We start from the raw sequence: 22,191 nt of genomic DNA on the forward strand, positions 1-22,191 counted from the left end.
TTACTAACTTACTAACTTACTAACTTACTAACTTACTAACTTACTAACTTACTAACTTACTAACTTACTAACTTACTAATTTACTAATTTACTAACTTACTAACTTACCAACTAACTAACTTGTGTTGATTTTTTGTGTTTTTAACAATTACATTAAATTGAAGCTTTAACAGTTACAATTATTTTTAATTATAATTAAAGTTTTGCCAATCACAATTATTACATACATTTCGTAATTAGTAACAAGTAATTGCAATTGGTTATTGTTCAATTACACATTACAGGTAATTTTAATTGATCATGTAAATTTTTGTAATCGTGGCCTAGGCAGAATCTGAATTTCTTGCTGGTAATGATTACACAAAGTAATTCTTTTTGATTACAATCACTCGTAACGTTTATTGAAACTGTAATTGAAAAATTTCAAATTATACTTATTAGTACCTAATAGCAATTAATTGTAATTACATGTTATAATACTTATAATACTAGTAATTATTATTATAAGGGGAAAAATACCAAATGCTAGTAATTGTAATTGGAAAAATTTTAATTACAGTGGCTGGTGTGGCTGAGTTGACAATCCTCGTTTGTTTATTAAAACTGCAAGTCGTTTCGGGGCGCACAACCGATTGTAGCGGGAACAAGTAATTTGTAATGCTTCAATTACAATTGTAATTGATTAGATAAACATAATCTTTAAGCCTAAAATCTGGTGTCCATTTTACTCTTTAAAAAATTTTACGTTTATGGGTCAATTTATATTTTTAGGGTTTTCCATTAATACCAATTACTATTAATTCTATCAAATAAAGATGAGAACTCACATTTACTCTTATGATTAAGAAAAAACTCTCTAATGGCTTATATAATCACTTTCTTTTCAATGCAGACTACTTAACGTTTGCACTACTTTTTATTAACTTTTATATAAAATTTAATAAATGAAACTTTTTTTCAATTATTCTGCTTAATTTGATTTTCTAACATTTCTCTTTTTTTCACAATTCTTTCTTTCAGTTATTACATAATTTCATCCATTAACAACGGTGGTAATGTCAACAGCCAAACGGCTGGTTTTATCATTACGAGGTCGCAAAAATTCTGAATGTAATACAGCGACTTCGTCAACACGTTTAGTATCGGCCGGTGCATCACCCGGTCATGAACTGGATGAAATTGCTGTAGTTTCGGGGACTGGAGAATCAAGTCATCATTTTACTTATGGTGGCATCGGTGCGAATATAAATAATGGACCCCGCTATTCAACAGGTGAGTTTTTTTATAACATTGTTTTCTTTTTCTATTTTTTATTATTGTTTCCTCCAACAAGAACCCACTGTACATGATAAATTTCACAGAAAAAAATAAAGAACACCACTTGAACACTTTTAAGTTTTTGTAGACGGCAAAAGATAATGTTTAAGTAAAATTAACATTAAACAAAAAATGTTTAACAAAAAATCTCTACTCACCCCTCCATATTATACATACACAGATAGTAATAAATTTGTTTACCTTAATCCTGTAGTTGTTTATGTATTGTAATGGGTAGACAATGTACATTTTATTAAGTCCTGCTACTTTGTAATGATTTTAAAGTATTTTATACTTTAAAATGTAACCTGGAAATGGTGTAGTATTATAAAAAAAGGTTTGTTTACCAAACAAACATTATAAATTTTCTTAACCCCCACAAAACTAACATTCCCTGCACGTTAAACGTTATCCCAAAATTACTCGAGGAAATAGTGTAGTGTTTTTTTTTTTTGTTATCTTAAATCATAAATTAGTGGTCATTTGCTTTTCTTTGTCTCTCCCTTATCACTCCAAGTTCAATTTTTGTTTAAACTCCCTGCTGTATAGAACAACATGTTTTTATCTTCATGTATCTATACACCTGAATTTTCTTTGCATCCATAACTCATCGCATCTCATCATGTCATCTGTGTCTGTGTATTATCATTGTCAAATAGATATTTAGGTCCTTTGTGTGGTGTATTTTACTATTAAAATTGTGTTGTTTGACCGTTATTGGTGCATGTATTGGAATGAGAGTGCGTGTGATGGTCTTTTTATGTATGAAGAAGTTCTATACACCAATTTATCATTTTCGTTTGGTTTGATTTTAAACACTTAAAGCAGGTACATCTATATACATGTAGGTATGTCTTCCTAGCAAATACAGAGATTTTGGGGTTTTAAATGAGAATGATTTGAAATATATAACTACTTGCCAAAAGCATAGTTTTACAATAATTAGTTCTGATATATTTTCAATTTGAAAATATATCAAACTTTGTTATTTTTAGATCTATCATATTCCCGACTTTTTTTTTACCCAGCATTAAAATTTATGGGGATATATTGATTTTGCCATATAGTTTGTAACACATTGAAATATTATGATCTAGTTATATCTGTCTGTCCGTCCGTCCGTCTGTCTGTCTGTCTGTCTGTCTGTCTGTCTGTCTGTCTGTCTGCTGAAAGCACGATAGAGTTCGAACGCAAAGAGCTAGAGGGTTGAAAATTTCACAAATATGCTGTATAGGTAGGGTTGGTTTGGTATTGAGCAATATCGGTTCAGATTTGCCCCCCGAAAATCAGATGTAACTATTCTACTAAGTTTTTTGAGGATCAGTCCAAAAATGACTTTAAGGCCTATTACTGACTTAAAAATTAGTAGTATAGCGCTAAAATTCGATGTAAGTTTCTTACGAGCAAAGGTCTGTCTACTGAATTTTATGAGGATCGGTCCATAATTAAGTCTACATTCCATTTAAGGTCCCCCTCAAAAAATGACTTTGACGCTTACTACTGGCTTCAAAATACGAGTATAGCGCTGAAATTCGACAAAATTAAGTTCATTATGTCTACCGAATTTTATGAGAATTCAGTCTGTAATTAACCCTACCATGTTAGGCCCCTTCTGAAATTCACTTAAACGCACAATACTGGATTAAAATGCAAGTAAAGCTATGAAGTTCGATACACAGAAATAAGTTTCTTGCAATCCAAAATCTCATGATAATATCTATCTAATGTTTATATGATAGTATTCCAATGAGGTGCCAATCCCCCCATTGATAGTCCGCCCTTTATTATCCAAATGTTCAGATGAATTGCAAAGTTCTTCATTTAAAACTTGAAGACTCTTGCTCTTATAGTTTATTAGGTATACGATTTTTTCTATTAAATTCAAAGGGGGGAGGGGGGGGGTATGTTCAAGACCCGTTTTGATGAATGTCTGCCCATTTTGTTCCCAAAATAATTAAGTTGAATTTTAAAGTTCTTTGTGCTAAATTTATAAAAACAAATTCTAATAATTTTCCAAATAAACGAAATTTTTTATTAAATTCATATGGCAGGTGCCCCTCCCCCATAGATAGTCCACCAGTTAACTACCCAATTTATTAACACGGATGTTAAAGTTTTCCATACAAAACTTGAAAATTCTAACTCAAATAGTTTCCAAGATAAACGAATTTTTGTATTTTATTCATGAATGTGGTGCCACGCCCCCAACTCACAAAATATTAAGACTATCAGTTCACTTTTTGTCTCAAAAGATCATATTGACACTAAACTGGTTGCGAAAAAATTTGAGTAATGTAGCTATTATATTTTCTCAGATAAACTGATTTCATATTTTTTTAGTATGTAAGGTGCCACGTCTACTATAATCATTCCACCCATATTGTCTACAAATGTTTATATCAAAGTTGTCTGTACGAAATTTTAGGACTATAGCTGTATTAGTTTCAGAATTAAGAGACTTTTAAGACTAACTTTATAGGCGGGCAAGGCACCTCACCTTCTTAGAAATAGTTCCTTTCAGAAATACCGAAAAACACTTTTAAAATTTTAAGAAAATTGGTTTAGGCTAAAGCCATCTGTAAATTCGAAACAAATGAACAAACTTACATGGGGAGGGTATACTCGGTTTGTGATGATGTTTCCAACGAACAATAATATTGGTTATATACCTTACGTATAACAATCGTCTTAGAATCATTTACTGATTCGATTTATCTATGTCTGTCCATCCATGTCACAATTCTTAAGATAATTCAATGAAATTTGGCACATGATCTTATATTTTCTTAGGACGAAGCCTATTGGAAATGACTAACATTGGTCCATTATTTAATCTCGCCCCAATACAAGTGAACTCGCCGAATAGGGCTTTTAAGTTCATAATTATGTTCAATATACTTGTATCTCGATAAAGAGCAGCAAAACCAAGATTTATACTAACCTTTATGACCCTCATGAATTTTATAATTATAGGGCCTCATGATCCTTGCCTCTATAAAAAAGACCTCTTCCAAAAATTGTTTTTTCTTTTACAGAATGGAGAAATAACTATCTAAACTAAATTTTGAAAATTTTCAATAGAACCAATAGGTGAAAAGTTACACTCATTTGAATAAAACCCTGTGATAATAGTGATCCATTCGATAACATAATTTTAAACCCGAAATAAATTTAAATTAAACCCTAGAACTGCCCCTGGGGCATATGAGCCAAATATATGTTTTTGATGTAGAACAAAATGGTGTTAAACTTGGTTTAATGAATAAAATTATAAAACATCAAAATATGTTTTTATTTTCGTATTTTTTTACTAATTGAAGATTTTTCTCATTTCCTTGGCGCATTTACCCCATGGGCGGGGAAATATAGCCATTTTTGGTCAATGAGGAAAAGTTAAACATTATTTGTACATTAATATGACTTTAGAAATATCAAAAGGAATAAAACTAGGTTTCTGAACAAAGAATTACAAATATGTATTGTGATTTTAATTTGAGGCCGCCTCAAAACACAAAGTGACTTATGATCCCCCTTGTACTCTACCAAACCTTGAAGCATATTTCATCAGAGTCGATATTTTGAGTTGGCTTACTTGACATGAAATTGTTCTTATATAAATTTTTTTTAGAAAATTTTCTGGGAAATATACTTTTTACGGAATATTTTTAGACAAGTTTTGTTTTTATAGAGAATTCTTCAGATAAATTTTCTCTTTTTAAAAAAACAACTTTAAATAAATTTTATTTTTATAAAGAATTCTTTAAATAGAAAACTTTTCGCACAAATTTTATATTTGAAGAAAATTTCACATAATTTTTGTTTGGAGAAAATGTTAAGAAAAGTTTTTTTTTGTAGAAAATTTTCAAATAAATTTTCTTTTAACAAAAAATTTTTAGATAAATTTCCTTTTTACAAAAAATTTTTTGACAAATTTTCTTTTAATAGAAAATGGAAATGTTACTTTTTTTAAAAAAAATTTTTAAATTTTTTTAAAGAAAATTTTTGGATAAATTTTATTTTTATACAAAATTTTCGGATAAATTTTCTTTTAAATGAAAACTTCAAGCGAATTTTTTTATTATAGAAAAATTTCTTTTAATAAAAATAATATTTCATAATTTATAATATTCCCAAATAATTTGTTATTTTATTATTTTTTGATATAAAAAGAAATGATTCCCTTTCCTTGAAAAATTTTTTTAAATTGTTATTTTGTCTTCACACCCTAAACGTTTTAATTTGAAATTTTAATATCAAATATATTATTGGATTTAATGTTTGTGGCAGCTTAATTTTGTATTTATGTACGACTAATTACATTCGTTATAATCAGATCTAAATTATTACCACATAATTAATAAGGATTTTGTTTTTTTTTTTAAATGCATATATTGCAGATTATTTAGATAAAACAACTAAACAATCAATAGTAATTAAATATATTATAATATGTAGTAAATATTCATAAACATTGTCAACCATTTAAAGTGAAAATATTTTAATTAAAAATTTAAATGAAAATTTAATAAATATAAAATACTACGAATTTTAATTAATTCAAATTACAATAAACAGTTTAAAACTGTGGAAAAACTGTGACATAAACAATATTTCTATAAAAAAATATTTCATAACAAAATTAATTTTTTTAAATAAATTTTATTATCATAACTATTAGTTTGTTTTTGTTATTAATTATTTTAAATTAGTATAATAATTTTTAATTATTAGTATTTTATTCGCATTAACTTTTTTTATATAAAATTATACTGATGACGTATGATTAACATTTTATTGCACTGCAATATTAAAAATTGCTCATACGTCCTGTAGTTGTTAGGTTTTCATTTTGATATTTTTCCTTTCTCATGGAGAATAGTAGACAATTTTAGAAATAAGTAGCAAATGAACATATTGTTTCAAGTATGACTTTCTTAAAAAAGCTGCTTCCAATATTGTCATCCTTTGTTTCATTTCTTCTCTCTAAAACTACATATAAACATTTAAAACAACACCAAAAAATTTATATTCTTTTTCGGTTTATAGCAAACCAAACAAAACGAGAGAGAAAGGCAGAGAAACAAAAAAAAAAAAACTAAATCAAATCAAATTCAAAACCTAAATCAACTCAACCAAATCAAATACTCAAACCCACCACTAACCATATCTATCAAACAATCAATCAGACAATCTCTCAGACCACTACAACTTTACATAGCACACATTAGTTGCATGTTTAGAGAGATAAAAATGGAACAAAAAAAAAAAGAAGAGAAGAGAAACAAATCTGTATTAACAGGAAACCGGAAGATATGAGGAAATAAAAGTAAAATACTGTTAGTAGGAATTAAGTAAGTTTTATATGTAAAAAAGATTTAGTAATGTCGACTTTTAAAAGAAAAAATAAACATTAGTTGTATAAGATTTCAGTTAACATTGCTTCATGATCTTTAAGTAATAATCATAGTTACATTTTATCTAAAGTGTAAATAAGTAAAAACAATAATGTTTCGTGAATAGACTAGCTCATAGATTAGTCTATTGATTAACTAATGAACTCCTCACAGACTATTCAAGAAATTATTTCATAAACTAATCGAAAGTTTTCATGTACCTGTTTGTAGATAGGTCAATGCTCTCTAATTTCCTCAATATACTATTACATTGATAAGTTTATAAATCAGTCATTAGCCTTTTTTATAGTACAGACAATGACCCATAGATTAATTAGTCCATAGACTAACAAATCAAATAAATTGTCGGTGGCTAACTCTATATGGTAGACTATACTAGTCAATTAACAGAGCTGTTGACTAACTAATAGACTAGTCAATAGAGAAGTTTCTTCACTAGTCCATAGGCTGTTTCATACACAAGTCATTAGATTAGTCCATACAAAAGGTACCACGCTATTCAACAGACTAGTCGCTTGTCTAGTTTATAGACTAGTTACTACAGAAGCTCATATACTAGTCCAAGTATACTTGGCCATAGCCTGGTCTCTAGATTGGTCACTAGAAAAGTCAATAGACTAGTCCAAAGTACAAAGACTAGTCTTCACTATGACATACCCTTGTCATAAGAATAGCTCATACGAAAGCTACAAGAATATTCGATAGAATTATTTATGAACTTGCTTAGTTCATAAACTAGTCACTAGCCTAGTTCATAAACTAGGGCATGGACATGTCGTAGACTAGCCCATAGACTAGGTTTTAGTCACTTGCCTAGTTTATAGATTAGTTACTTACTAGGCCATATACTAGTCAGTATACTTGGCCACTGCATGATATGTAGACTGGTCCATAGACTTGTCGCTCGAATTTTCCATAATATTAAGATTAGTCATTAGATCAGTGAGTAGTCACATGGCTAGTCACTTGACTGGTCACTAGACTTGTCCATAGACTAATCTTCACTAGACTGGTACATACACTAGTCACTAGAATTGTTCATATAAAAGTTATCAGAGTAATCAATAGACTATGAACTTGTTTAGTTCATAGACTAGTCGCTAGCCTAGGCCATAGACTAGGACATAGGCCAGGTCTTAGACTGGTTACTACACTCGGCCAACATCTGGTAATTAGTCTATAGACAAACCACTCGACTATTCCATATACTAGACTGTATCACTGGATTGGTCTATAGACCAATTACTCGACTAGTCCATAATACAAAGATTAGTCAATAGACTAGCCCACATCATGGTAATTCGAATCGGATATAGCCTAGTCGTTCGTCTATTCCATCAAAATTAACTAGTTCAAAGACTAGTTCTTTATACAATGTCTAGTCACTAGATTGATCCAAAGTCTAGTCTCCAAGTTACTACAATATTCCTTGACAGTTACTAGGTAATTAAGACCAGCTGCTATTTATTAGACTAGTCGCTAGACTATTCTATAGACCAGTCACTAGGCTATTCCATAGTCCAGTCACTAAACTTTTCTATAGACAATTCACTTGGCTAGTCCAGGAACTTGTTAACAAGCTAGTCCAGAGACTTGTCAGTCGACTATTTAATAGGACAGTGACTATGCTATTCCATAGTCCAGTCACTAAACTTTTCTATAGACGATTCACTTGACTAGTCCAGGGACTTATCAACAAGCTAGTCCAGGGACTAGTCAGTCGACTATTCCATAGACCACTCACTAAACTATTCTATAGACTATAGCTGCTATTCATTAGACTAGTCACTAGACTATTCTAAAGGCCAGTCACTAGGCAATTCCATTGTCCAGTCACTAAATTTTTCTATACGAAGCGATTCACTTGGATAGTCCAGGGACTTGTCAACAAGCTAGTCCAGAGACTAGTCAGTCGACTTTTCCATAGGCCAGTCACGAGGCTATTTCATAGACCAGTCATTAAACTCTGCAGCACACGATTCACTTGGCTAGTCCACAGACTAGTCAGTCGATTATTCCATAGACTACACCGTAGTTTAATCCTTGGACAAAAGTGTAGACTTGTCCAAAGATAAAAACGTAGAAAAGTTCATAGAACACACAAGACAATACACTTATCGACAAATTAGTTCGCAAACTAGTCAAAAGACTAGTACATAGGCTAGTTAATGGTTATGTATGTTTTCATCAATCTAGCTTCTGAAACAGCCCATTAAGTATTAAATTGATTATATATTTGTAACAGAATATAAAAACAATTAAAATCACAAAAAAATTCTTAACATTTTATAATTAAAATAACAAATAAAATGATACAAATAATATTCAAGTGTTAAATTATCATCAAAACTTATACATACATACATAATATATAAATCATACGCCCCGTTAACAAAACCCCATTTATAATTCATTGGTTAACAACAATTTCATTGGCATTTTTTTTTCGTACACTCAATACACAAAAAACAGCAACAACAATAATCAGCCATAAAATATACATATTATTTTTATTATTTTTTATTATTGGTCTACAAGTAGTATTTTGTGATATTAAATTTTATTTATAATAAAAAAAAAAGAAACAAAGAAGAGAGAAAAAAAAACAAATAAATTTAAATGGCTGCTTTAACAAATAACAAATTTAGCAAATATAACCAGAAACCAGTTAAGGAATAAAGGGAAGAGAAGAGAAAGAAAGAAGAAAAAATAAAAGAAACTGTAAAGATGAGAAAAACAATACAGCAACAGCGGCAGTAATAAAAACTCAAGAACTCGGTCAATAAGACTTATTGCAGTCAATATAAAATCAAACAAAAACATATGGTCTTCATAATGCGGCAACAATTCAGACTATTGTGGCATAAAAACTACAACACCAACAACAACAACAACAGTGTCAATATGTATGGAAAAAAAAGAAATAAACAATAACAGATGTTGCCAATACTTTATAACAAAAACAACTTTAGAAAAAAAGCCGCAAAATTGATAAACCACACTTGAGTTAAATAGAAAGGGGAAAAAAGAAGTTTTGCTTTTTTACGCCTGACAACACCATTCACCCACAACCCAGCAAAACCAACAACCGCAGACAACCGTCAACACTATAAAACAATTTGACAAAGAAAAATAATTCTGTTAAGAAATAACAACAATAAAAAGGGCAAAAACATGAAAACTGGTCAATAATATATGTATGAATGTTTATACATATGTGATTAGAAAAATAGGTGCGTTTGTTATTATAGGTAAATGTATTGGAAATGTGGAAATATATTTCTTAGAACACAATACAATCATTTTGTATTTCCTGGTAAATTTCTAAGACAAACTACCCAGCAAAAACTTTCTCATGTAAGGGCTTAGGTTAGGTTAGGTTATCACAGGTTCGCCGTTTCGTCTTTACTTGAGTCCTTGTTGATCCCTTTGTTAATACCTGTAAGAGAAGAAAGACAGAGATAGGGAAAAAGTGGAAAAAGAGACGTTGGTAAAGAGAAAGTGAGAATAGCAGTAAGATTTTTAAGATAGAAAGAGAGAAGTCACCAGGCCAGTTGCCATGGATTAACAGTGTGAGTATTGAGTTCAGATAAATGAAATCCATGAGACGTACTAATTGAATATTCGACAAATCAGACTGATCACCAAAGTATGTCGATCCAAGCGTCCGAAGTCTGGCACCCGCCAGAGCAAGACACTGACATAGAAGATGAGTAATAGTTTCCTCTTCATCCTCGTTTTGACAACTTCTACAGTAATCGTTGAACGGAAGACCAATTAGAAAATTTATCCAAACATTTTCTGTAAACATTTTGTTCGAGTATTTTCTTTAAAAGGAAATTTATTAAAAAATTTTCCTTACAAATTTGAACAACTTTTCTGATAAAAAAATTACTAAAATAGTTTATCCGAACATTTTATGTAAAAATTTTGTTCGAGTATTTTCTTTAAAAGAAAATTTATTAAAAAATGTTCCTTACAATTTTGAACAAAATTAATATAAAAATACTAAGAGTCCTATATTCGGCTTTGCCGCATCATATATACCCTTCACCATAATGTGCAAAGAGAACTTCTCGAACGCATGTCTGACAGAATTGTTGAAGTTTTGAAATCCGAAGATAACTAAAACTGGTGTCTTTAGAAAATTGATTTCAACAAACACACATAAAGACAGACGGACATAATAAAAATCACAAACGAAATGACAAACTTATATACCCTTCTACCATTACCCCCGGGGGTATGTCAATATTTGATGAAATTCTCCGAGGTTACCTTGGATTTTAGCTCTTATTTTGGTTTTTGAATGACCGATTTTTTTGATTTTAAATAGAGCTCTTCCCGATCATATGCCTAATAGAATTATTAAAGATACTAATCTTGTAGATATCTATGCAGAAAGATAGACGGAAATGCTAAAACGGATCCACTATCCACAAGGATAGTTGCTTGGAATGATTTGATATGTGGTCGAAACAAAGCACCACATAATCTGTCCTGTTGCCTTATGGACTTTGTCCTGTCTGTGGATAACTTTCTGTGTACCAACCACCGGCCAAGGTTGTGCTTTAAGTTGGATTAAGATGAATGTGATGGATTCTGAGTTGTGTCTATGGAGAAGACAATATGATAGAAGGAGTGACGGATAAAGTGTCGAAGAAGTTACCTTAGATATCCGATAGCACCTTAGCCAATTTAAAGCCCTCCAATATTATCGCCTATATTTCAGCCTGAAGGATGCTACAGTCGAAAGTAGATTTTCGTTCCAAATTCCTCAATGAAGATGCCACAGCCAACTTCTTTCGACGTCTTGTATACATCTGTATATACTCGGAACCAATTATTTGGCGGAAGGAGAAATTCCTGAGACTCCGTAGAGATATGATATCGGAACTGTCTCACTAGAGACGGTACGGGAATAAAATAATCAACATTATATTGTTTATTTGGTATGAGATCACTGATCCTAGCATGGCCTATGGAGTAATGTTACCAATTGTCAGTTGCACACAATCTGGCCGCAGTTGTCATAGCCAATTGCCTGGTTGGAATGTCAGCTAAGAGCCAGTTGAGCATATTGAACAACGCCTTTGAAAGAGTAGTTCTGAGAGCGCCAGTTATAAGAAGCGCAGTAGTTTTCATGATTTTTTTCCAGTAGTTGTCTGAGTGAAGCCTTATCAAGCGCCTGCCACCAGACAACAACTGCTAAAATTTACTTAGATTACAGAATTTTTAGTCATTATTTAAACATGGTGATGTCAAGTTGCTGACAAGTAATTAGAAAAATAGTTCATGAAAATCGCTTCATTGATGCCAATGAATTAGAATTTATATCACACATTATTAATAAGATCTTATAACACTACCTCTATTTAATCCAGACGTAATGTAGTAGTCATTAAAAAGTATATTGTTAGGTTAGTGATTAGAATTAAAAGTCTAATGACTTATAGTTTTTGCTGGGTAGTTAACCAAACCCATTAAAAGTAAAACCCCCTTTTCAAGAGCTATACTAATGCCTGCACAAACACGCTAAACAAATGTGTATTTACACACATAAGTTGACATTTATTTTTTTTCTCCATTTAAAACTGATTGATTTATTATGGATCCTTAGTGTATTATGTACATATCTGATATGAGTTGGGTGTGTGTGCTTTGCGCTAATTCGATATGAAAAACCACATATATTGATAAAAAGAAACATTATTATATATTAAGGAGCAGCAGTTGTATTAGGTAGCATGATGTTGACCACAATCATAATGTTTTGTTTATTCAATAAAATTATAAGAATACATTTTTCTATGGTTTAAGAAAGTTTTTTTGTGTGCAACATATAGTATTTTAGAAGTTATGAGCTAATCATTATTTAATTTTAATTGAAGTTGGAAAAGTTTGAATAATTTTTGCAATTATAAAAAATTTTCAGAAATTTGAAGTCATTTTTGTAAAACCTTTTTTTATAGACTTTTTTATTTTAAAATTTTCATTTTATAGAATTTTTTTCTATGCAATTTGTATACCCTTCTGCATCGTGAGAAAGTTATGAATAAATGTCGAAGTGCTTCACTTGAACTCTTGTCATGTTGGCCTTATATCACGGTGGTCTTTTTCAACCACTGGTTGAGCCTCTCATCTCTTGTCATAGTAGTCCCGTTGATGAATGACAGGTGTGATAGGCAAGCTTAATATAAGCTCGATAATGGAAAAGGCAATCACTGATAAGAGCCGATAGAAGGGACCGACCCCACATCAGGTGAAAACCATCTCCTTACAAACATTTTCATCTATTAAAAGACTCACCAGTGCTTTTCTAGGCCTCTTAAAGTCGCTCGCCCAACCACACTACTGAGATGGCTTTTGTTGCTTGGGAAACAGCTGCTATGGGAGGATATAGCTGGTGGTTCGAAGTCTTATTTCCACAAGCCCATAAGAACTTACTGTGGCTAGATTTAGGTAACTCCTATGGCACTTTAGCCGTCATTCCTTCTGTCAATCCGACATCTTCACAGATACACCTTAGAATCCCTTTCATCCATCAGATACAAGTATCAACTCAAATCATACAAAGCCTTGCCCTGTGTTCAAAATCATTCCAATGAAAGGCCAATGATACATTTCATCATCACGTCTTAATATTCCTGACAGACTAGAGGTATTGGTAGCATTTCTTTTCACCGGTATTGCAATCATACCAAGATGATGTCCTACATCAAACTAACATGCCCTCGGGGGGTAGAGTGATTAGGGTATATATAATGTTTGTCATTGTTTTTGTAATTTCTATAATATAACTTTTCGACCCATTAAAGTATACAATTTAGAATCCCACTTATCCATGTGATACAAGTATCAACTCAAATCCAATTTTTTTATTAAAACACAACCTTGCCCTGTGGTTTGTACCGCTCCTTGAACATGGAGCATTAACAAAAACTTATCCACAAAAATGTATCACCGATTTTCAATCTTTTAACTAATCAACCCCTTCGCGTAAATTTGGTTTTTAACCGCAGCAAGAACAAAGTTCTGTAGGCAACTGGAGTACCAGATTATGTGTGGTGCTCTGGTTCGACCACATATTAAATCATTTCAAGAAAAGACCAAGGATACATTTGATCGTCACCTTTTTATAGTCCCAACAGACTAGAGGTATTGCAATCACATCAAGATGAGGTCTTTCATAAAGGTAGCATGCCCCCGGGGGTAGAGTGAGCTGGGCCATTCTGTTGTAATTTAACGCGGATGCGGAGTTTTAATAGATAGCAAAGCCGTCTGTCATTATGTATGTTTGTTGAAATCAATTTTCTATAGATCCCACTTCTCTTCGAATTTAAAATCCTCAACAATTCTGTCAGATATGCTTAGTTCCCCCCGGGGGCATGTTACCTTGGCGAGACCTCCGCCTTGGTGTTATTGCAATCCCGGGGTATATAGAGGTGGCCAATACCTCCAATATGATCGGGATTGAAAAATTGGTTACAGTCTACTGTTTGGCTTAGTCCTTGCATAGATTGCCAGAGGTCAGACCAGAGCACCGTATAATCTGGTACTACGGGTGGCCAGTTGCCCGCAGACTATGTCCTGGCTGGTCAATTGGTTGAGGTTCCTTCGGGATCCACGTAGTGGCTGTGGTTTAAACCCAAATTCGCGGGGACAGTAAGTGGCGGTTAAAAGACTGATGCATGATAATGGTCAATATTTCGGGATAAGTTCGGTGCTGTTGCCGAAAATCAACAGATACCCCACAGAGGAGTGACTGTGGGACTAAGCGTTGGAAATGGGTTGGAGTCAATTGTATATGATACGGAATGAATGTAGAGGTATGCGGGCCTCATCCACCCGTATATCTAAATGAATGTGTCGTATGTTTTTCTCTATGAATGTGTCGAATAAATGAGATGTGTGCTGGGTTGAATGATGATGGATGAATAGTATCATATACAAGTGATACCGATTAATTTTCTTTCCTTGTCCAGATATGTTCAGAGTTTACTTTGTTCATATCAGACTTGCCACAGCGTGTCACTGTGAGTAAGAACAATGTCTACGGCTTATTGATGGATCGTGCTTCGGTCCACCGGTTACGTCTCTAGGTGCTGTTGCCGAATCAACAGAGCCATAGTAGTGTGGTTGTCTTACAACGTGACTACTTTGGCAAGAGATTAGATAGCTCGAGTACTCCAGCAAAGTACTTGCGCATGGACCGGTCATAGCCAATGTGCAAAAATTGCCACCTGAGTCTTCATTGAAGATAAAGGGGCGATGGTAGACCGTTCTCAAGTCTACCCTGTGGATGAAAAAGTTAAAACTCACGACAGTCTGTCAGATATGCTTAGTATTTTTATAGAAATTTTGTTCAAAATTGTTTGAAAAGTTTTTGAATAAATTTTCTTTTATAGAAAATACTTGAACAAAATTTTTACAGAAAATTTTCGGATTAATTTTCTAATTATAGAAATTCTTCGAATAAATTTTCCTTTTATAGAAAATGTAAAGATTTACTTTAAGAAAATGTTCCCATAAATTTTCTTTTTTCTTTTTCACTGTTCTGTTTCAACACGTGCATACTTTCGCATATAAATATTTAAAATTCTTCGAATTGTTCGACATTCACAACTGAATTCTGAATATGACAAGTCTTTGTGACTAAACAAACATTTCTGTTTATTTGTTTTTTTTTTATTTCTTATGCTTTTCTACATGTTGCCTTTGACAAAATTGCAATTTGATTGTTCGATTTCGATCTATGAATAAGCAAGTATGGGGTGCGAATATATGTGGTTCTTAAATACATTGCTTTGTACAGACTCTTTACTATAGAGTAACGGGTGAAGAATAAAATTGCTATGTTATGGTATTTTTTATAAATTTTAAAATTCTCCTTCTATTTTAAAGCAAATTTTGGAAAAGTTTTCTTTTTGTAGAAAATTTTCGATTGTTTTATTTTTTTTATAAAATTTTTGTTTTTGATTTGTTTTTCCCTTTGTTTTCATTTAAAATGTTTATTTTTAATTGTTTCGTTTTATTTTCGTTTGTTAATCTGCCCCTTGTATCTTACCTTTTCATGTTAAATTCTTGTGGATAGCAATTTGTTGTCAGTTTTAGTTGCTTTTATGTTTTAATATTTTATGACTTCTATGGTTGTTGCTCTTTGTAACATACATTTTTTTAACATTATTATTCCATTTGTTATTGTTACCCTGACTCATTTGTATGGTTAGAAAAAGACAAGTAATGAATACAGTAAATTTTTGAGTGTAAAGTAAAAGCCACAACATGTTACAATTGGTCCAAGTGGAAAGCAGTTTAATGACAATGATGGATTTAAATGAAAATTAAAAAAAAAAATATGTAAAAATTTTGTTAGGAAATGAGTTTTAGTAATATTAATGAAATGTTTTTATGTTCTACTGATATAATCATAATGATTACTTTTCGAAGGACATACGTACATACGTATGTATATGATATTCTCCCTATACCAGTCAGTATGTTTAAATTTTGATTTTTTTTAAATAAAGCATTTAATTTGTTTTAAGCATTTATATGTTTTAATTTGTTTTATTGTGGGCCTAAAGGCCCGATTTGGGGGGTACGGTTGTATGGGGACTATGAGAAATAATTGACCGATTTCAAAGAGTATGTGTCAAATTTCATCAAATTAGCTTGAAAATTGCGACCTGTAGCGTGCGCACAAAGTTTACATATACACACAGACAGACAGACAGACAGACAGACAGACAGACAGACAGGCAGACGGACGGGCGGACGGACAGACGGACATAGTTAAATCGACTCAGAAAGTGATTCTGAATCGATTGGGATTGGGTCTAGGACCAATATTTTTGGGTGTTACAAACTTCAGCACAAACGCATAATACCCTCCCCTCTATAGTGGTGTAGGGTGTAAAAATAATTGCTGGGTTTTTGTATAAGAATTAGAATGTATCGTTCCAATAAGACATAAAACTTACTAATCGGTCAAAAATTTGAAATATTACTAAAAATTTCTTAGATCATTAAAGAAATATTCTAAACCTTCTTAGAATTCTTTTACAATTAGAAGCTAAGATTTTGAAAAATATATTACAAATACTTATTTGTATCTTTGAAATATTTGGAATTCTAAAATTAAGTACAAATGGTGCACAAATCAAGCCCTTTTGGGTATTAATTCAAGCTTTTATATATTAAAATCAATATTATTCTAATCTACCATTAGTATTAAATCAAAATCTAAATTCTCAAAAGAAATACACCGTTTGATCACTATGATCCTAAAAAGACTTAAATTTGGGGTTTCGTCCTTAATGGAATCGTAGTTGAATTAAGAACTTTGTAATTCGTTTAAGGAAAACCGTACTTCCAGACTTGAGTACAGATTACTCAATTCTTATTGATCCAGCTTCATATATGATCTCTTTTGCTTTGGATTATCAAACGTTTTCATCGTTTATAAGGATTCTTGTTTAAAATCTTGTTTGAAAGTCTCTCGGCTTCAGTTCGTTTGTTATAAATTTGTTATAAATTGTTACTTACGAACATTTTTGAAATTGCTGCTTAATTAACACTTGATGTTCATGATCGTGTGCTGCAAAACATAAATTGTGGTTAATTGTGAGATATTGGATCCAGAAACAAATACCTGTAGGTATGAATTATGACATGCATGGTTGCGAACTGAGAGACAAGATAGGTTGGAGATCTACACTGAAGACCACTAAACTAGTTTTTTCCTAATAACAACATTAGCCTCTAGTCAAAAGTTCGTTCTAAAATGGATGAAGGCAATTAGGGTGATATCGGTTGGAACTATGATCATGTTGGACTATAAGAGGGCCATTAGCCACTAAGAATGCAAATAAGGTGTTATAAGTTGATAATGTTGTAACTATAATCATGCTGAACATTACCAAATGCTTTTCCAGCTGCTATTTGAGAGTAATCGAAAATGAAGGAGCAAATATGCTTTCTACAAAGTGATGGGAGCTCGAAGAAGTCCATAGACAAGACCATATACTAGGCATTAGACAAGTCCATAGAGTAGTCAATATTCTAGTTCATAGCCTATAACGTGTTCAATAAACTATTCAAAATAAAACGTTATTTATATGTTGTTTCTAGATAACGGGTGAGTAGTTTGAGTTAAAATTTTACTTGTATTTTGTTTTTGTTACAATAACAAAATACAAGTAAAATTTGTACTCAAACTACTCGCTCGGTATCTAGAAACAGCACATTAATCATCATATAGTGTATGCGTTTGACTATGAGTCATAACCGAATACTCTTTCAGTAGCTACTTGAAGGAAATCGGAAATGAAAAAGCGAATATGTTTTCTATAAAGAGAAGGGAGCTCGAAGAAGTTCATGTACTAGTTCCCAAACTTGTATTTTAATGTACACAATAAACTAGTTATTGAGTAGCCAAAATAAAGAGATCCAAAACCGAATATTCTTCCAGTGGCTACTTGAGGATAATCGGAATTGAACGAGCGAATATGCTTTCTATAAAGGAATGGGAAAAGAGCTCGAAGAAGTTCATAAGCTAGTCCGCAGACTAGACCATCGACTAGTTCATAGAGTAGTTAATTTACTAGTCCTCATAGTAGGAAATAAAATATGTAATATGCTTACTTTAAAAGAAAGGGAGCTCGAAGTCATTAGACTAGTCCATAGAGTAGTCACAGACTCGTCTATAACGTGAACAATGGACTAAACCTCTTGAGGATAATCAAAAATAAAATATGGAATATGCTTCCTTTAAAAGGAAGGGATCGCAAAGAAGTCCATAGACTAATCCGCAGACTAGATCATCGAACAAGTCGTTAAACAAGTTCAACGATTAGTTCATTTACTAGTCCACAGACTAGTAGGTGTTGTGTTATGCAATGTATAAGAAAGCCATAACCATATCCTCTTTCAGAGGCTTTTGGAGGATAATCGGAAATAAATGGTTTCTATAAATGAAAGGGGGATCTGGTCTGGCCAATAGTAGTAATTTTACTAGGCCACAGACTAGTCCATAAAGTCGTCTTTAACTTGCTTCACTTCTCGAAAGAGTTGAATATTTAAATAACTGAAAACACATTTATTTACCTTTCGATAAAATCTCTTGAAAATAAATTTCTAAACTCTAATAGAATTTGGACTTTAAATTTACACACACGTTCTTTTAAACGCACAATTTTTTCACCAATTTGAAAAGCCTTTTATTATATCGGTATTTATTTTCGCTTTTACATAATACAAATTGATTGATTTTTTTTTTTGCTTTTTTCAAACATTTTATTGCCTCACCAAAAAAACTGTTCTTGTCACAGGCATTAGTTATGCCAAAAAAATGGCCAAACTTAAAATGTTGCAAAATATTTAAATTTATCAAATGTCCCATTTTTAGCATAAATATTGGCTAAACAATCTTATTTCCATTATTTTCAAATACATCGATTTAATAATGCCATTATATTTATAGCACATTTTTTGAAATTTATGTATAAATATTTTGCAATATGTATTGTTTTAACATTTCCTCTTTATTTAAGGTTTTTGCTATTTTTGTAGATTTTTTCTTTTGAAATATTATACCCCTGGGTGTATTTGGTAATAGTGATAGTTTTTGTAGGTGTGTGTGTGTTTTGTATTTTGATACATTTGCTATCAATTCTTTTTTCACTTAAATATTTTTATTTAAATAAACACAGTATTTTTTGAGGTTATATTTGAAATAGTTTTTTTTATCGTTAAAATTTATTATGAAATGTCCATCAAAGTTGTTTAAAAATAATAAAAAAAATAATAATAATAAATCCCCTGTGAAGGCATTAATAGATAAAAATTAATAGTGACACTTAGACATTGCAAGATAGAAGGCTAATGATAATTTCGTTATTGTTTATGTGACAGGAATTAAAAAAGACTTTTAAAGCAAAAATAATAATAAATAAATTTTAAAATAGTTTCTTGCAATTATTTAATTTTATCATTTTTTAATAGGCTTCGTCCTTGCGTCAAAAGAAGATTATATGCCAAATTTAATCAAATTATCTTGAAATTGCAAACTGCAGTATACAGACAGACAGACAAAAATGTATGCACAGACGGATAAAGCTAAATCGATTCAGAAAATGATTCCGATATGACTAAAGTGTGACCTAATACCACTACAGGGACATTAAGGTAGGTTTTGACTTGTCAACAAGTAGTAAATTTACTGGACCATAGACTGGACAGTAGGATATCCAAAAGAGGCGAAGGCAACAAGCTAGCAAGTAGACTATTTCAGAGATTAATCAACAAACTATTTCACAGACAAGTCCACAGACTAGTTCATTGGCTAGTCTATCGACCAGTTCATAGAGACGTTCATAGACTAGTTTATAGACCAGTTCATAGAAAAACAGACTTATGTTTTACTCAAAATGTTTTCACTCAAAATATCGGTTTTGGGTAGGAAATCATAGTGATCAAAGATTTTTCTTTTTTTTCTGTATTTCTTATAGTTTAAAAAAACAGACTTTTATGTTTTCACTCAAAATATCAGAGATTTCTCTTGTTTTTGCTGTATCTCTTATAGTTTTCGAGAAAAACGGACTTTAATGTTTTCACTCAAAATATCGGTTTTTGGTAGGAATTCATAGTGATCACAGATTTCGCTTGTTTTTGCTATATCTCTTATAGATTTCGAGAAAAACGGACTTTTATGTTTTCACTCAAAATATTGGTTTTTGGTAGAAAATCACAGTGATCACAGATTTTGCTTGTTTTTGCTGTATTTCTTATAGATTTCGAGAAAAACGGACTTTTATGTTTTCAGTCAAAATATTGGTTTTTGGTAGGAAATCATAATGATCAAAGATTTCGCTTATTTTTCCTGTATCTCTTATAGTTTTCGAGAAAAGCGGACTTTTATGTATTCATTCAAAATATCGATTTTTGGTAGGAAATCTTAGTGATCACAGATTTCAATTGGTTTCGCTGTATCTCTTATAGTTTTTGAAAAAAAAACGGACTTTTATGTTTCATAGAAAATCATAGTGTTCACAGATTTCGCTTGTTTTTGCTGTATCTCTTACAGTTTACGAGAAAAACGGACTTTTAGGTTTTCACTCAAAATATCGGTTTTTGATAGAAAATCATAGTGATCACTGATTTTTGCTGTATCTCTTATAGTTTTCGAGAAAAACGAACTTTTATGTTTTCACTCGAAATACTGGTTTTTGGTAGGAAATCGTAGTGATCACAGATTTCGCTTATTTTTGCTGTAACTCTTATAATTGTCGAGAAAAACTTTTATGTTTTCATTTAAAATATCGGTTTTTGGTAGGAAACCATAGTGATCACAGATTTGGCTTGGTTTTGCTGTATCTCTTACTATTTTCGAGAAAAATGGACTTTTATGTTTTCACTCAAAATATCAGTTTTTGGTAGGAAATGTAAGTCATCACAGATTTGGCTTGTTTTTGCTGTATTTCTTACCGTTTTCGAGAAAAACGGACTTTTGTTTTCACTCAAAATGTCGGGTTTTTGTAGGATCACACATTTGGTTGTTTTTGCTGTATCTCTTTTAGTTTTCGAGAAAAACGGACTTTTATGTCTTCACTCAAAATATCGGTTTTTGGTAGGAAATCAGAGTGATCACAGATTTCGATTGTTTTTGCTGTATCTCTTACAGTTTTCGAGAAAAAACATACTTTTATGTTTTCATTCAAAATATCGGTTTTTGGAAGGAAATCATAGTGATCACAGATTTCGCTTGTTTTTGCTGTATCTCTTATAGTTTTCGAGAAAAACGGACTTTTATGTTTTCACTCAAAATACTGGTTTTTGGTAGGAAATCTTAATGATCACAGATTTCGATTGTTTTTGCTGTATCTCTTATAGTTTTCCAGAAAAACGGACTTAAATGTTTTCATCAAAATACTGGTTTTTGGTAGAAAATCATAGTGATCACAGATTTCGTTTGTTTTTGCTGTATCTCTTATAGTTTTCGAGAAAAACTTACTTTTATGTTTTCGATCAAAACATTGGTTTTTGGTAGAAAATCATAGTGATCACAGATTTTGATTGTTTTTGCTGTATCTCTTATAGTTTTCGAGAAAAACGGACTTTTATGTTTTCACTCAAAAAATCGGTTTTTGGTAGGAAATCATAGTGATCACAGATTTCGCTTGTTTTTGCTGTATCTCTTATAGATTTCGAGTGAAACTGACTTTTATGTTTTCACTCAAAATATTGGTTTTTGGTAGGAAATCACAGTGATCACAGATTTCGATTGTTTTTGCTGTTTCTCTTATAGTTTACGAGAAAAACGGCCTTTTATGTTTTCACTCAAAATATCGGTTTTTGGTAGGAAATCATAGTAATCACAGATTTCGCTTGTTTTTGCTGTTTCTCTTATAGTTTTCGAGAAAACCCAACTTTTATGTTTTCACTCAAAATATTGGTTTTT

General features: G+C 31.5%; 1 protein-coding gene across 1 annotated transcript in view; it reads left to right on the forward strand.

Annotated features, from left to right (window-relative positions):
- Nucleotides 1-22,191, forward strand: part of LOC111681408 (cyclic nucleotide-gated cation channel alpha-3) — a 214,725-nt gene that overhangs the window by 60,778 nt on the left and 131,756 nt on the right. The window contains exon 2 of the mRNA XM_046954158.1: nt 1,021-1,272. Within this exon, the coding sequence (XP_046810114.1) occupies nt 1,056-1,272 (217 nt within the window). The 5' untranslated portion in view covers nt 1,021-1,055. The remainder of the gene's footprint in view (nt 1-1,020; nt 1,273-22,191) is intronic.

The sequence above is a fragment of the Lucilia cuprina genome, chromosome 6 (genome assembly GCF_022045245.1).
Source record: "Lucilia cuprina isolate Lc7/37 chromosome 6, ASM2204524v1, whole genome shotgun sequence".
Taxonomy (NCBI): domain Eukaryota; kingdom Metazoa; phylum Arthropoda; class Insecta; order Diptera; family Calliphoridae; genus Lucilia; species Lucilia cuprina.